General features: G+C 33.0%; 1 protein-coding gene across 2 annotated transcripts in view; it reads left to right on the top strand.

Moving 5' to 3' along the window:
• The window catches only part of Mmp2 (Matrix metalloproteinase 2), a 244,653-nt gene that overhangs the window by 214,620 nt on the left and 12,714 nt on the right, over positions 1–17,319 (top strand). For both annotated transcript variants that reach the window (XM_076390052.1, XM_076390051.1), the window contains one exon: positions 12,951–13,109. In XM_076390052.1, the coding sequence (XP_076246167.1) occupies positions 12,951–13,109 (159 nt within the window). The remainder of the gene's footprint in view (positions 1–12,950; positions 13,110–17,319) is intronic.

Below are 17,319 nucleotides of genomic sequence, written 5' to 3'. Positions count from 1 at the left end.
TTAAGAAAACTTCTTTGAAAGCTTCTTTATATTATGAAAAGCATCAGAATGGTTTAGAGCAATGTTGCAATGGACATCCCAAGAATTGAGGAGTTACATTTAGATGTTGGGCTAAAAACTGAGGCAATTATTCAAATCCTTGTTTTAACAATGAGTTCACAGTGCTATTAAGATTTACGTTTATTTAAAAACTACGAAGACTTTAATGCAAATGTACTTAATGTTATTGGAAAATATTGGCTAAATTACAATTGAGTTAATTTTGTATACTAGAAGATTTCAATTCGTGAAAACTTCAGAACCTGCTGTGTGAAACGTGTCGAAAATGTCTTACAGACAGTAGTTTGTAGAAAGTTATTTCATTGATTCGTCGCTTCATCGAAAAAGAATGACTTTTTTAATTTCTATCATTGTAGTGTGATTACGTGTACACATATACAGGATGTTCCAGAAGTAGGGAATCAAATTTTGGCATCATATTCTACTCTTCTTAAGGATAAAAAAAAATCATGTAAACATAGGTCTGAAAATTCTTCCTTTTCAAGATTACACGCTTGGCATCGACATTTCAGAAATTGTCGAAGGTGTTCAAAAGTTCTAGTATATTTCGAATTCCGTCACATGCAGCATTGCGAATGAGAAGAGTTTTTGGAACAATGTTTGTATGACCTTTATCCTCGGAAAGAATATAATACGATGATAAAATTTGGTCACCTATTTCTGTGACACCTTGTATAATATAATATCTTCGTTTCAAAAGGCCTTTCAGAACCTACTTTCATTTATAAACAGTTATCGAGACCCGAAAACATTGTACAACTTCTCTGGTTTTTTATTCCAGACGACAGAGTATTCAAACATTTTTCTACCTACAGATTAAACTTTTCTGAAACGTTCCATGAAATTAATTATAACTTTTACGAGATCCAAACTTTATTAAAGTTTGGTAGATTTATCGTTTAATACATGCGCTTTCAGGTTTTACACAAAACTTTGTTGGCATTCCGTACTTGTCCTCAAAAAAGTTTCTAAAAGTTGCCCCACTTTTTAATCCGTCACCCTGGGATCAACCCCTGTCAAAGGCCTCTTTTAATTGAGAGTCACTCACGTAGCACAATACTCGAACTCATTACTCAGCCCCTATGATTCCAGATATCGGCCGAGATCCGCATATTAATACCACCAATTACGTTTTAAAGTAACGACGCGGTCTCGCTAGAATACTAGAGCAAAAGAACACTACAGAGTTCCAGGTTACATTTACCCGGCTCAGCGGTTTGAAATCCTCAAATTCGAGAGGAGATTTGCGGGAATAGCGAGAAAAAGGCATAACGAAAAGTAAGTTTACAGATTCTCTCATAGCTCGAGGAAATGACCTCCGAACCGTGGAATTTTTGCGAAAGACGACAGAGTTCTTTCCTCTCCTTGGCGATCCGCCAATTCGGTCGCCCTGGAACCGTGGAGAAATAACGAAGTGACGAGAAAAGCATACCTTCGCTTCCACCATTGCCATATCGTTACTCTCCATCGATAGGAACCGTTTGATAACGTCTGAGAACGAATGTGTTGGCTGCATCTGTACTTTGAGCAGAATAACATCCAACGTTACTGAACTTTATCGCCAATTCCCTCGTTTTATTTGGCACGCTGCTACGTTAGAACCAAAGGTCGAAACGTTACAAATTGCACACTGATATACGGCCTCTTAAACGATAGGTGCAAGAAATTTTAAGGAATGATTGTAAATGCTAAAATAAGACGAAAGACAAAAATAACGAAATTCTGTTTTAGAATTAGTTTCCAAGGTATTAATTGTTGAGAAAATGTCTAAAATGCATGCAAACTGTATCTGATTTTAGACTTATTTTACTGATTTCATTCTGTCTGATAAGTCACCAGTCAAACACATTTCAAGCGAATTTTAGATGTTTGTGCAACAATTAATAACTCTGAACCGAAGCTCTAAATGCAATTTTATCATTCTCAATTCTTCTCTTCTTTCAACATGTAGAGTCACCTCTTAAAAATTTCTGACCATTATTATCGTCCACTCTGTGCATATGTATATTATCGTTCATAAATATTTGGACATTTAATGGAACCTGACTAAAACGTTTCCGCTTCATTGTAATATTATAAAACTTTCTCTGAATAGATTGTCAGTAATGCATGTTGCTGTTCTGGAAGAGCTAATCCGCGTTAAGTATGTGCTAAAAATCTTACTCGCAAAAGAACGAAAATTCGAGGTAATCTAAAATTAACTTTTTTAACGTTAGGTACTTCTTGGATCTCCTACCAAGCATCCTGTAAATAAGTCTAGAGCTGTTTTAATTAGAGCACTTCTCTCGCATTTTAAGATCAATTTCGTCTCACATTTTCTTTAATGGATATAAATGGGGCAAATGTGGAAACCATTGCGTAAATTTAAATTCTTTACAAGTTATTTACTAGCTGATAAAATTTTCAACGTGTGTTTCGTATCTGTTAGAGGCCACTGCACACGAGCGATATTTTGATGCACGGTTTCGTTGCAATGATATGTTTTCGTTTATTTTCTCAATTAGAAACAACGAAGAGAGACATATGATCGCAGCGAAATCGTGCATCAAAATATCGCTCTTGTGCATCGAGCTTAATTCTAAATGTCAACAATATTCACTAATGGCAATATATTCAAAGAGACTAACGAAAGGACACTCCAAAGTGGTAATAATCGATTTCGATGAAACTTTAGTAGCAAATAGTTCTTATAAATACATTCGATATATCAATAAGTTAAATTCGATCTTAAAGCAGAAGTATTTCGAATGGAAATTTAAATGAAGAACTCTTTATAATACGATATTTTAAGTACTTAGTTGCAATGCAATATTAAATAATGAGCACTTTTGTTTAATTAAAGTAGGAATTGGTTTCCAACAAATTTGAAAGTGGCTTAGTCTGGAAACAACAATCGCAAACTATCAGTGAAGGTGAAAATCGGAGTTCCCATTTAGAATCGCCCATTAGAATTTCCTTCGATAATTAAAGCGAAGTGCAGTTTGGATATTGGCTCGTTTACCAAGAACCTCAGACTCTTGTCTTGGTCTGAGACTTAATCCACGCTAAAGATCCGAGTTCTAAGATCAGACCGAAACGTGAAACTTGGTCTGAGGTTGACTGAATTCTCGACCAAATTTGGTATCTAATACCAAACTTAATACCTAAGTTAAGTTGATCACTAACATCATAACTATGTGAACAACACTACTTGGTTTAAGGTAGTTTAAAGTTTACTGTATAGAGAGAGTATCGAATTACGAACTGGAAAATAATACTGGTCAGTTAGTTTAAATTTAGAACTGAAATACAAAAGTATCTTTTCTAGGTATAAACCTATCTTTCAATAATTCTTAATTGACAGGATGGACTTCTACACATCTCAAAACCATTTTGCTTGTAATATTTTCTCCATACAAGTTCTATTTCTTGAAATTGTTGTTATATTATTGACCTTTACTTTTAACTTATTTAAAAATGTTTAGAAATGTTTTGCCTTTTATCTGCTATCTAAACTAACAAGTATGCTTTTCTCAAAAAACATAGGTACGTCTTCTATTAGTATCAGTCTATTTTGAGTATTAACATACATTAACAAAGGTATAGGAAATCTAATCAATAAATATATTCTTTACTAGATGGAGTTAGGTATAATTTCTATTTATACGTTTTTTCAATCAAATTCTCCATTTCTGCCTCTCTTCATGCTCTTTGATAAATGTTTCTCATGAAATCATTGGTTATACTTCAATTCTTGGGTCGAAGAATTCCAGAAGATGAATAAATTTAAAATTAAATTTTTAATTAATTAATTAAAATTAAATTTAAAATGACTAAAACCTGTCAGAATACCCAATTTTACTATTCGAATATAACGATTAGTAATCATTACCGAACTCTTGACAATATCGGTTATCGCGGAACAATTATGACTATGCTAATGGAGACTGTTCAACGCTCGCTGAGAATGAAAACTAAGCTGGAATTATTAATGAGGTCGATCGGAAATGCTTCCAGAAACCCTATCGAAATTAGTTCCCGAGCAATATCATTCTCAATATAAGGAAACAATTCCAGACTGTTTGTGATTACCCAGTTGGATTCCTTGCCCTCTGTTCTTCGCGACCATAGTTGACGATCGTGACTCGTCTGGATCGAATTTCAATCGCACAGAATCGTTTCCAGGACATAATAACGCATGAAATTCTAAAGTTTATTGTTGTGGAGCCAACGTAAAACCAGTAATGTTAATAGTATTAGACAAAGTACTGATGCTGATCAAGCACGATCGATATCAGTACAGTAAACGAACTATTTTCTTGTACACTCACAACCGAAAATTAATACGCAAACATTTATAGCAATTAGAAATTTGAAACTACTTCGTGATACAAGGTCAATAGAATTATTTCGTTAAATAAATATATTATAACTTATACCCTTTGCATACAATTTTTTTTTAACTGCACAAATCAGAGTTGATTCAAGGAAAAGAAAAATAAATTGATAAGTAAACAATTATTACGATATTTCGTAATTTATTATTATGAATCATTAGGTTTTTAAAGATTCTACGATTTTTACTTCTTCTCCAGTTCAACAACGTAACAATGCCTACTCCATTATATGGAACATAATTGGTGTCACGAATGTGATCCATTGTTGTAAGGCAAGGGGTTAACGAGGCATTGCAAACTTTGCCAACAGTGTAAACGTTACTCTGTTAGATTTTACACGTCAGTGACCTAACAATAGATGCTGCTAAAGCTTAAAAGTACATAAAAGAATAAGAAATGCAATACGAACAATATTTAATATGAAATGTAGATATGTATATTTAATACAAAAATATGAATGTAACGTAAAGTAATTTATTTTTAATAATATGTATGACTGCGCTTTTAGCATCTGAATTATTAATTTTAGCAAAAATTTATATAAGTCTTGAATTTTATTTTATATTAAGGTTTAATTTGTGACACTGAGACAAATTTTTAATGTCAAATGTTTAAACTAGTTTTAATTATATCTTTATAATCTACTTGTAGAAATATTCTAAGAGTCTAAAGCAAGCTTCAAAATTAGCCAAAGTTTGTTGTACGAAAACAATTTTCTCAGGTTAAATAGCAATCTATTCAATTCATTTTCGAATTAATCTACTATATTACTTTAATTATTTAACGTAGTTAAGCTCTGAATCAAATTCTATTGCGTACTATTTCATTACTTAAACCGAAAACAGTTTCGCCGAACTGTAGATTGTTTGCTCGCGAAATCTGATATCGTGTATCAGAATTTAAGATGAGCAAGGCGAGACCAATCTCGGTGAATGCTAATTTTCCAATGGATTTACAAACCTCGGTATCTCATGTAGTTCGCCACCATTTGCAAGCGTTCCATGGCTCCTAACAGGAATGTGTCAACGGTGATATTAATAATTCATAACAGATACTGCCGCTGAGGAATATCGCTTATAAATATGCTTTCAGAGAGTCATATTTTTCGAGATTAATAACGCTAATGTTTTAGTGACGATTTAAAGCGGAAAAGTGACTAAGTGAAAATATACTGTACCTTTGACGCGATGAGTCGCTCCAATCACACATTCCCTTTGCTGTACACGGAGGGAAGGTACATAAAATGTGACATCTCAGTATTTTTAACAGAGTTAATGGTACCAAGCACAATTGAAAAGTAGAGGAAATTATTCAGGAAACAATAGGAATTGAATTCCTCGCGAGGGTGCTACCAACTTTAAGGAATATGCGCTCATTTTGCAATTGCCTGATTTAAAATTCCTTATCTGCATTAGCTGTGTAATCCTTCATATTCTTGTGTATTATACTGAAATGTCTCATTTCGAAGATAAACGGCAGATCGACAATCAGTGTTTTTTAAATATTAAAATACAAATACTATTTATGGCCAGTCCGAGCAAAAAACAATTATAGTTCATTTTAAATTAAAATTGAGATGTTATAATCGTGTGTTAAAGTTTAAGAAAGTCAATATCAAACTGTATTATAAGGGAAAAAGATACACAAAGGTCAAGAAAATTAACCTCTTGCCTTATAAGAGCAAGGCACATTTGAAACACTAATTTTCTCATAATGGGATAGAGACCTTTACATCCTCGAATTTGAGAAAGAAGAAAAAGTCATAGAATCTTTGAAAAGCTAGTAGTTCATTTATTTATTCTATAATAATTATTTATTTACCTATCCGTTGGTTATGCCATACATTTTCCTTTAATTATTACAATGTAAATAACTACTCCATAAGATTTAAAAAAATTCTACAAGTTTCCTTTCTTTCCTAGGTTCAACAATGTAGCAATACTTAGGTATTCCATTGTATGAAGAAACTTGTATTATGTATTTAACTCATTGTAACAAGGCAAACAATAATTAACAAAAGAATATTGGTTAAAATAACTTCCCTTTAAAAAACGAATATACATTAAAACAGAAATTCACAGTACAAAACTGAAATTTAAAACGCAGAACGTAAATTTCTCGAAGACATACCTTCGACTTGACTTTCAACTAAAGAAATTTTTGAGTCAGAATGTACATACAAGATGGAGGATGGAATGGCAGGGCTTTCAAAAAAATGTATACGAATGTAATGAAAAGATGAAAATGTAGTTCCTTCTGACGATATTCAGAGTTCAGCAAATGATCTGGAATCTAGAATGATTTAGATTTCATTAAATAACAATAAGACCAAATTGCTCATCTTTTCAGGAGAATCAGGAACTTAAAAGCTTGCAATGATTTCATAGGAGTATCGAAACTCGTCGATTTGAAGTGGCCTTCGAAGTCGGCCGTAATCCGTTCCACTTATTTTCGTACTTGTCCTCGAGCGGGCTTTTGATTAAAGAGCACTCGACTCACCAGTATATTGCAGTTGGTTGCTGTTAACACGTTTTGTGTTACGGTAAAATTTTGTAGGTCTCATGATACATTAAGAATTAATTGAAAAGTGAGACTGTAAAATTCAATTATGCAAAGCGTTTCCGAACTAGTGGTACAAGCACAAAGGTAATGACTCACCATGGAAAAATAAGTTGAAAATATAGCAAATTAAAAAATATATAAAATAAAATAATATATTATTTTATATTAATATATAAAATATTATTTTATATTAATATATAACCTTAATATATATATAATATATATTAATATATAACCTATACTAACCGATATAAATATTTTATATTAATATATAAAATAATAAAATAAAATATAGCAAATTTTCGAAAATATATTAAATTTCGCATTTTATTTTCAAAAAAATTTATTTCGAATTTCAGCTAACAATTTGTACCTACATATACACCTTGCAGGTGACGGTATTGTATAATCTAAAGAGTTGGCAACAACTGATTGTGTTCCTGCAAGAAGCTGGAATTCTTATCTTCCAATATTTTTGTCGCTTTGCTTATTTCAATGACAGAAGCATTTATTTATTATTACTATACAGATCTAGATACGTGGAAGACAGGTACAGCGATGTCCTCTGATTTATACAAGGTAGCTCAAACAAGATGCTACAAGCTGTTTTCTCAGAAAATAATAAAGATATCGACTTTACTTTTTTTAAATTAAATGGTTCAGAGGAATAAATTAGCAATTATTCTTATGATTGTGTGAGTAACTTTAAAAAAAATAATTCAAGTTACTGTTAATTGCTGCAAAATTGGCAAAAAAATAATGAAGAAGATGTTAACATATTATATGTTGGAACGTGTCAAATAGCACTTCTCAGTCATAAAATGTTCACATTATTTTTATATTTACATTCTTAAATTTTACATAGTTTATGGTTTATGCGATAAAAACATTGTTTCACAACCTAAGAAAGATACAACGTGACCACGAGTTAATCTAGAGTAACGTGAACTTTATGCACCAAGAGCATGACTGCTTTGGATGAGGAATTTTGAAACAAATTTTATCCTTAAAAAAGGTATTTCCAAGTACTGGCTTCTTTATGCACCAAATTGAATTCGTGCTAATGACGCCCGCATTACACTCATCAAAATTGGTCTGTCGTTGTGGCAAAAGTACTTATGTAATTTTTCTGCCTCGAGAGAACCTTTTTCTCGTAAATTCTCATGCATATTTGGTGCTCTTGTAATCGTCTTTTTTCCCTCAACCTTTCCTATGAAAATTTCAACTGCAGTTATCTGTTATTATCTCTAAAGATGAGTACTTCTGAAGAAATTCAGAAATGCCGAAAAATTACTACCAAATTGTAATCACTTATTAGTGATAAAAAAGCTTGTAAAAATTCAATTGAAATGAAATTGTTTCGCTATCAAATTTAATATTTAAATTTCACATGTACGACAAACTACAATATGCAGGCACTTTAATTGTTAGAAGACTTCCTATGAGTGCAGATGATTCAAAAATAAAATTAATCTTTAAGTACTTTATATGTATACGTTATTGCCAGCGCATGCGTGAGTCCGTTGTCTCCGTTTATCTACTGTTTATCTACTGTTTCTATAAACACGTCGCAATAGTCGGTAGGCAACTTCTATAACTGGTAAACTCAAAGATTAAACTAGGACAATTTCAATATTGAATTTCAACCAAATGTTCATTCCATATTTTCCATAATGTTTCCATATATGTATTATATGTATACATATAAGTTACAATTTAGTTGTATAGTATAAAAAGTTTTTTACAAATACCTCAGAAACTAATGCCCACTGCCTATTATCTGCAAAGGAAAAGTTGTTAAAAATTGCCTCCTTTGTGACATATTTGAAAATCATCGCAATCGGTGAGGAACTAGTATATCGAGAACTTCATCCGTTAATGCGCTTATAAATTCAAATATGGGAAACTCTAAACCAATAGGTACATGGGAATGTTAACAACAAATCAGAGTATGTATTTAACGTATATACTTAATTAAGAGTATGTATGTCGACACTCTCGTCAGAAAATGACGAATGTTCGATAATTGAAATTGTGATCTAACGTACAAAGTTCACTAAGTTCGTTCAGATCTATTTTGAGTTCGAAAACAGGAACAACTAACTTAATTGCAACTATTTCTCTTCGATTCGATGCTGCTCGATCAACTAAACTGATCCAAGCTATTTTTGATCTGACTCGGTTCAAGAAAGTTTCCAACTAGTTTAATCTCTCTAGAGACTTGGGGGGCGAATGACATTTTCTCGTAACCAGTTATCGACATCGTACCGACGTTGTTTCGACGTTTTGCTAGTGGCTTGCGCACATAAAAGGATGAAATCTCATCAAGTTTTGAGTAATAATACATTTTGTTACCCTTCCGAATCAAGTGGCTGTAAACTCAGTCTGTCCTGAAAGGAAATTGTTAATTATTCTCTTATATAAAATTAGTATAATTTTATAGGAGTAACATGAATTTTCGAAGTATTTCACATTTTTGGGAGCCCCAGATTTTCCCTTTTGTTTGGTTCTTCTTTCCTTCATTAAAATTTTATTTTCATAGGCTGATGTAGTATTTCTATAATATTTAGATAGCAATAAATAATATTATTGAAACAATATCTAACAATAATAGGTATATATATACCTGAATATGATGATTTACATCTTAGCAGGTAGATTACTTTAGTATGATATATACTTATAATTCATATTATTTATCCTGTGGCAGCATCTCCTGAAAGCAGTCATCTAGCTATCCTGTCCTACAAATACAATTTTTGGCCTAATGTAACCGCGTCTAAGGCAGGGATGGTCTAAGGCTAACTGGGTAAACTTAGTCTTACTGACTGATGAGTCCATTAGCAGGCCCAACCAATAGGTTAGAGAAACATACTTAACCGAGAACGAAATAGAAAGCTGCCTATTTAAGAAAAATATTTGTTTCTTTGAACATAAAACGTTCTTACTTATCTCAGATGGAAGCTCCATTAGACGGGGAAATAAAAAAGTTAATGTAGATCATTTCGATGATAGCTGGAGGGAATGAAAACGATAGCGTTTATCCGCTTTCCGCAGCAACGGAACGTTTTTCTTTGAAACGTCGGGTCTGGGTAGCTTTAATTTTATGACTCTGACCCACATCTCAAACAGGCGTCCCCGATGCAAAGCGAAATGGAACGGGAAAAGTATCACTGAGCGAAAGAAAAAACATATACAGTCGCGAACAGATCCGAGTGAAATTGCTGTGGAATAAATATTTGCGAGGCAAGCGGTATAAATGATCGCGAGCTTGATGCTTGCTTGTTTCAATTTCATTTGTGCCTCGCGTCGTGAAATTATGTATTGCTTAGAAATTATGGTTTCGTTTAGGAAATTGTCGAATGAATTTTAATTTGAGAATTGATATTTTAGAAGCTTTCAATAGATTGAGAAAAATAGAAATGTCTGTGCTATTACAATTAATTTTAGAGTGAGGAGGGGGAGGAAGAAGAAGATGCAACTATGTTTAATCGTGCAATTATAAATACAATGGAGAGCAGTAAGGTTGGAGCAGTAAAAATCGAGTAAATGCAATTAGCCATCTACCGATACGATTTGAGATATAAAAAATCAATAAGAAATCGATTGTAATTACAAAGGAGTTGAAATTATTGTTGTATTGCTTTAATTAGAATATATGTATAATAAAAACATAACGCATGCATGCCTTTTAATTAATAATGTAATTGCCATGCTAATGTACTGAAGTTTTTGTAGAAATGTTGGTAATATAGGAAATATATAATGTCGGTTTCATAAAAACAGATATTCAATTAAAAATTGCCAAAGAAATTTCAACATTTACTCTGACAGTAAGAACTTTATGAATAATTCTACGTGCTACGTGAAGATAGAAGAAACTGCGTTTCAGGCTCCATTTCGGAATTACTAATTATTAAGAAAACGTCTACAATACCTACGTCTGAAATGTATCTGGCTTGTCTTATTCTACTGACATAGTCATTTGACGCTGCGTCTGACTTGGCCAATGCACACTGACAGTAGAATAAGTTCCTAAGCTAGACACATTCTGTACTTATTTTGCGTACATTTTTTAACAATTAATAATTCCAAAAATTTCGTCATTCTTAATGTCTCATTTCGACATATACAATCACCTTTTTAAACACTTCTGACACTTCTAATCGAACGCCTATGTATAACTAAAAATATTTTTATCTTAACATTTCTCGAGGCTTTCATAATTTAAAACGAAAGTTTACTATCAAATTGTTACAAATTCTTCTAATTGCAAATACATTTTAAAATGCTAATAAAATTCGTTTTGCGAAATTATAGTAGATAATTTTTAAGTAAACGCCATTGAGGAATTTCGAAACCCAAGACTGTCGAGGCAGTTGCTGCAATTCCTGAAGTAATTGCCTGGAAAAGCCGACGCGCGGTCGTGGAAAACTCCGATACGGTTTCCTCGAGAGAATTACTAGAGCTTGGAGAAACATTCAACCTCGCGATCAGGCCTTCTTCCTTACAGAACTGTTTTCTGAAAGTGTGGTGTGTTCTCGACAGAATTATAATTGTAATTTGTCTTACATGTGTTGTTTATGCTTTAATTTCGTTCTGTTTGATCAACAACTACTACCATGAGAAGAATAACAGTAAAAACAAACGAAATCTGAATTATCTGCTGAAATTGTACATATTGAACAATTTTGTTTATTCGATGCGCCCGCGTTTCTACTTTATGTTATGAACACGAAACGTGAATTACTAACTGTTGTTTGTGACAGTACAAGAGAGTTTTTTAACTAGAATATTTTATCAAGAGAAAGGCCGCTGTGACAAGTTAAATACACTTTTTTTTTTTTTTTCATTTTTGAGGTTATCATTTACGAATTTATTTGACAGTTGAGGTTTTCATTTAGGTATTTATTTGACAGTTGAGATTTTCATTTAGGTATTTATTTGACCGTATTTGACAAATGTATTCATGCTTTTTATGTATAGGGGATGTTTAATTCGATATGTACAACGTCAGGCCTTATGTTGTTAAACTTTTTATCTAATTGACTTCAAATATGGTAGATACAGTAGGATATTGACTAATCGATTAAAGGCCAAACCAGAATCTAAGTGCTCCCTTGATGTCTAATTCTATAAATTTGATTATATTATCATTAATGAATGACTCGAGTCTTACTAACAGTTCTACTATACTTTTAGTATTAGTACAGCAAATAGCTGAGGCACTAAATAACAATGTTCGAAAGTGTTTCACCTCCAACTTACAATTTTCTTATTGAACGATATTTTTCATTGTATCGTTATAATCACGAAACCTTTGGAAATCAGATCTGATTTATCACTGAGAAAGCTATTCAAAATTACAAAAACTTTGTATGTAATTATAGAAAGTGAGAGAACTAATAAAAAGAGATTAAATGCAATTCTTAATTATTCTATTAATTATTTTAAGATCATTTATTTAGGCGTCACATAAATCTTATGTTTATTATATTTAAACTGTTTGAAACCAGAATACGATTAATAGGTCCACAGAAAAATTTCGCTAAGTTTCGAATAACGCATGCACAGAATTCACATTGCTATTCAAGATACGAAAAAAAATGACTTCACATGTTCCAAAGCGATCCTTTGGAACTTTAAGCTTTGCGTTCAATCGTTCATAATTCACAGAAAAACCATGTGTCATTCAATAAACGTAAAGACAGCTAACACTTTAACGCAAGTGTACCCCTGTGAAGAGGTCTCAAAGTCGATCACACTCTCCCCTTTTTTATTTTCCTTCTAAAGCAAAAGTCCTCAAGCTATCGCGGACTATTTACCGCAACTTCTTCCATCCTTTAGAAAAGAATCTCGAAGAAGATCCGAATCGCGCGAATAGAAACGAGCAGGGGCAGACCGAACACTCGGATAAAACAACGAATTTCGAACGTATTTCTTGGTTTTCAGGGACCAGTCTTTTCGCGGTGGCCGCGCATGAATTTGGCCACTCTCTCGGCCTGGCGCACAGCTCAGCCCCTGGAGCGCTCATGTACCCGTGGTATCAGGGATTCAGCTCTAATAACGAACTACCGGAAGACGACCGACATGGAATTCAGCAGATGTACGGTGAGTGGCTTTGCCTGTTCGATAATTACGCTCGAAAGTATTGGGTAACTAAAACGGTTCGCGCGGTTGTTTTTGGAACAAAAATTAAACAAGTACAGAAATGTTCGTGAAATGGTTTTTTTCGTGAGAATAAATAACTTACAAATTTACAACTTTTTCCCGATGAATTATGCATGCACAAATTTTAAAATCTCGTTTTCACAAAATGTTACGACTTTGGAGAGAAAAGTCCTAACAAGCTTCGCTACAGTGTTTGTGTTTATTGATAAATGGTCTATTTTCCATGTGATTGTTTATTTTATTGTAAAACACAAGCCAAAGTTAGTCCTTTAAAAACCTCATAGTAGATGCAACGTAAAAAGCATTATTAAAAAAATATTAAATGTAATGGAAAATTTCTAATCGAATAAAAAGAGTTGAAAATTAATAAAACGGTGGCACTTCAGAAATACAAACGCTTTTCCTCTTCTTTTTGGTTTAGTATTCCACAAAGCGAAAAAAGTTCAACAATTTTGAAACTTGACGCATGTAGAAGGCTATCAAAAAATACAAAAGGGATCGATATTATTTACTCCCTAAAATTGATGATTTAAAAAAAAGAAATTAAACAAAATAAGTATAAAATAGGAATTAAACAACATAGATGAACGTTGCTGACATGGAATGCAATGTCTAGTTTAGAAGATAGATTTTAATCCTTCTTATTTCAAGAATATAGAACGCAGACTTACACATACATTAGACGCACTGACTCTATATTCTCATTCCATTACAAATAGCATTAGTGTAACAATGATTAGATTATATATCTTCTGTGTAGAGTTCCATAGAAAGAAATTATGACTTAGGATTCTAAAAGCCGACACCTGTCCCTTCCTCTCACCTATGATGATATCACAACCTACAGTACATTGAATTATCCAGCAGGGAAACTTCCCCTCGGTCCTGTGTAGTGCGAGCAAAATAGAAGCCCCTTGTTCGAAAAAAGATCTGGAAAAGCCAGGAGCAGAGGGTCAGGGCAGATAATTGAAATTTGAAAAATACATAGCTTGTCCCACGAATTTCACGATACATCGGAAAAACAATTTCACGAAATAATCGCACTGTCTAGGTTGCTGGAAGACATCCCCAGTTAGCAACGAGTGGATGAAATGAGGCGTGAATAAAATATAAAGGACTGGTGTGTTCCCTTTGCTTCCAGCAGGATGTGTTGTATGTACGTTCGAGTGATTTAGCGTACTGGAAAGCTTTGCGTGTTCCGTGGGATCGCAAACGCATCTCGCACGCTCCACCCCCTCTGTTGTTCGCCTCTTTCTTTCAACGTTTCACGTCCCCTTTCCCCCTCGGCGTACTTCATCCCCTTCGTGGAAAGAGTTCCTCTTGTTGCACCTCTTTAGTTTGTCTAGCTCAATTTTATTCAACCCCTGTGATTTTGCTCCCCCAGTATCACTCGAACCTCCTCCAGTTCTTCGCGTTAACTTCTTTTCCTCTTTTTCCTTGCATTTCTCGTCCGTATTATTTCGCTAATTTTGTATACATCATTCGTGATTTCTTTCGAACACGTCCTGAACGATCCCACGTTTTCTGCTGTGTGCGGTAATGCACAGTTTTTAAATCGTTTCTTTTTCAGCATAGATTTGTGGAATTAACGATCGTAGAGTAGATTTTTTTTATACGTACATATATCTTTATCTTAAGAGGCTTATAATTTTTATGATTAAGAAAGTAGGGAGATCATATAATACGTAGAGTGACATTAAAAAAGAATCAAGCAATTTGGAAATTTGTAGCTTTCATCGAGTAGAGTCAAAACTACTACTTAGTTATGAAGTTTTAGACCTGTTTTATTCGGATTAAAATTTACTTGAGTCATTATTAAAAGCAAGTCATTACTGGTTATAATTTCGCGTCTCGTGCCTAGAAACATTCTTATTAAACATGAAATTATGTGTTTTATATCATAAAAATAAGATATAAGATTATTTTCTCCTAAAAGTAAATTTTCTACACATCTTTCTGTTGTATTAAAAGTATTGAGGTAAAATATTTGAGAAATTTGTATGCGACCAAGTTTTCTCATGGCGAGTTTTTTCGTCAAACAATTTGGTGCAGATTCCTGACGTAAGGAAAATCCACAGATTCTTGACGTAAACCTGCAATTTTGTTTGCCTATCCCTTAAGCCCTTCATCTCAGTCTCTAAAATTTTTGCGTAGCTCGATATTAACGAAATCCCATAGTTGCTGACATTTTTCGTATTCGTGTACTATTTGTATCTTTCTTTTGGATCTCTCCTACTGACATCATACATTTTCGTTCGAATAAATTAATAGCAATTAATTCACGCTGATATTATATTGTAGATATAAAATAATTTAAAATCTACATGTTACTTGTCATAATGATATTACTAATATGATTTTAAGAATTTCGTAATCGCGTGATAGTGAATATTAGCTTTTTGTATTGGAGTATAGCATGGACAAATATGATTTTTCAAATCTTCGCCATATTTTAACTCATAAATATAATTTTAACATAAACATAGCTAATCTCTGATATAAATTTAATCTAGACCTAACCCACTTCTAATAGAGGTTTAACGCTGATTAAATCCATAGTCACTGCAGTCACATTACTCACACCTAATCTACATTCAATGTAACCTTGATCCAGACCTAATTTGAGCTTAACCTAGTAAATTTAATATCCTACATATCAATAGAATATGATTCATAAAAATTTATAAAAAGTAGATAAAAAGAGGTACATTGAACATATACATACGTGTCCTATATTAATTGTTTAATTATAACCAAAATATAAAAGGCTTTTAAGTGTTTAACAAAGAAAAAAATGTTTTAAATGATTTAATTCATCTTTTCACAAAAAGAAGAACAGCATTAGCTTAAACATTTACGAATAACTTATCTTCAGAAGATATTTTATGTCACTGTTTTTGTATGCTCCTTTTCAACAATATAATTATACATGTCAGTAGGTATTTATAAGCAATGCATAGAAATGTATTTCTTTAAAGCTCTATGAATATTTAACATCTCACACTTATAACAAGAAGCAGATAAATTGTTGACTTATGTTCGCTCTGTAAATTTCGTGGTCCTTCGCTCAAATACATTTCATTGAAGGCATCCTCCTTTTCTTTTTGCCCTCTGTTCCTGCCCAACGCTCCCTGGTTGGGACGCAAGAGCGAAGGGAAGAAAAACAAAAATGCAAATCGCCCGAATTATTCACGTTTCTTTTTCTTGTTCCGTTGGATCTCATTTATTTGCATCGCGACGCGATGTTTAACAAATGCTCCTCTCAAGACACTTTGCTCTCTACTTTAATTACCCCGCTCTTCCGGTTACCCTTTTCTTTTCCGGAAGAACCAAAGTCTTCTTCTCCCGGCGCGCCGTTTAATCGAAAGTTCCACTCGAGTTTCGCCACGGCAACGCTCCTGTTTCTTTTGTTGCTGCTTCGCCGACATGTTCACTCCCGGTTTTCTATTCGTCGCACGACACAGGAGCTCCTCTCCTGCTGCAACAAATCCAAGGGTTTCGCTTACTCCGACAGTGAATAAGGTAAAACGTCAGGATCGCGTTTGCAAACGAAAATTTCTTGTGCGAAATTCATGCGAGCAAAATAAAAACTGCGAAAGCTGGAAAGAGAAAAAAATCATCTAAGGGAATGGAACCTATAAAACATATTTTTATCGTTCTACGCAAATCGGATTTTTTTATTCCCGAGTTTTTGTAGAAAACACAGAGCAAGTATTTCTTTTTTGGCACTTGGGAATGGAATCGTTTTAAAAATATCGGTAGTTTACAGTACAAATATTATATGTTCATTTTTAATGTTTCTCGATAAATAATTTTTCAGATTGGTAAAGATTGTTTATTATAAGTAATTAGAATACTTTATAATTAAATAATTTAATAAATATAAATAAATAATAGGGGAGAGTTGAGGTGTACTATGTTTGGACGTGTGTCTTGCTAATAATAGAAGACACTAACTATTGTTAGTATAATAAGAGTAATATTAGCAATGTTATATGATATTTAGTATAATAACAATTATGAGACAGAATTCATATGCTAAAAATAAATTGTGGATTTATTGCTTTTTGCGTTACTTGTGGGATCATAATGATTGTAGAGATCTAAAGAACAAAATTTATATAATTATTGTAAAACTAAATAAATTGTG

This window comes from Calliopsis andreniformis, chromosome 12 (assembly GCF_051401765.1).
Source record: "Calliopsis andreniformis isolate RMS-2024a chromosome 12, iyCalAndr_principal, whole genome shotgun sequence".
Classification (NCBI taxonomy): domain Eukaryota; kingdom Metazoa; phylum Arthropoda; class Insecta; order Hymenoptera; family Andrenidae; genus Calliopsis; species Calliopsis andreniformis.
This window is presented reverse-complemented; position numbering and strand designations above follow the sequence as displayed.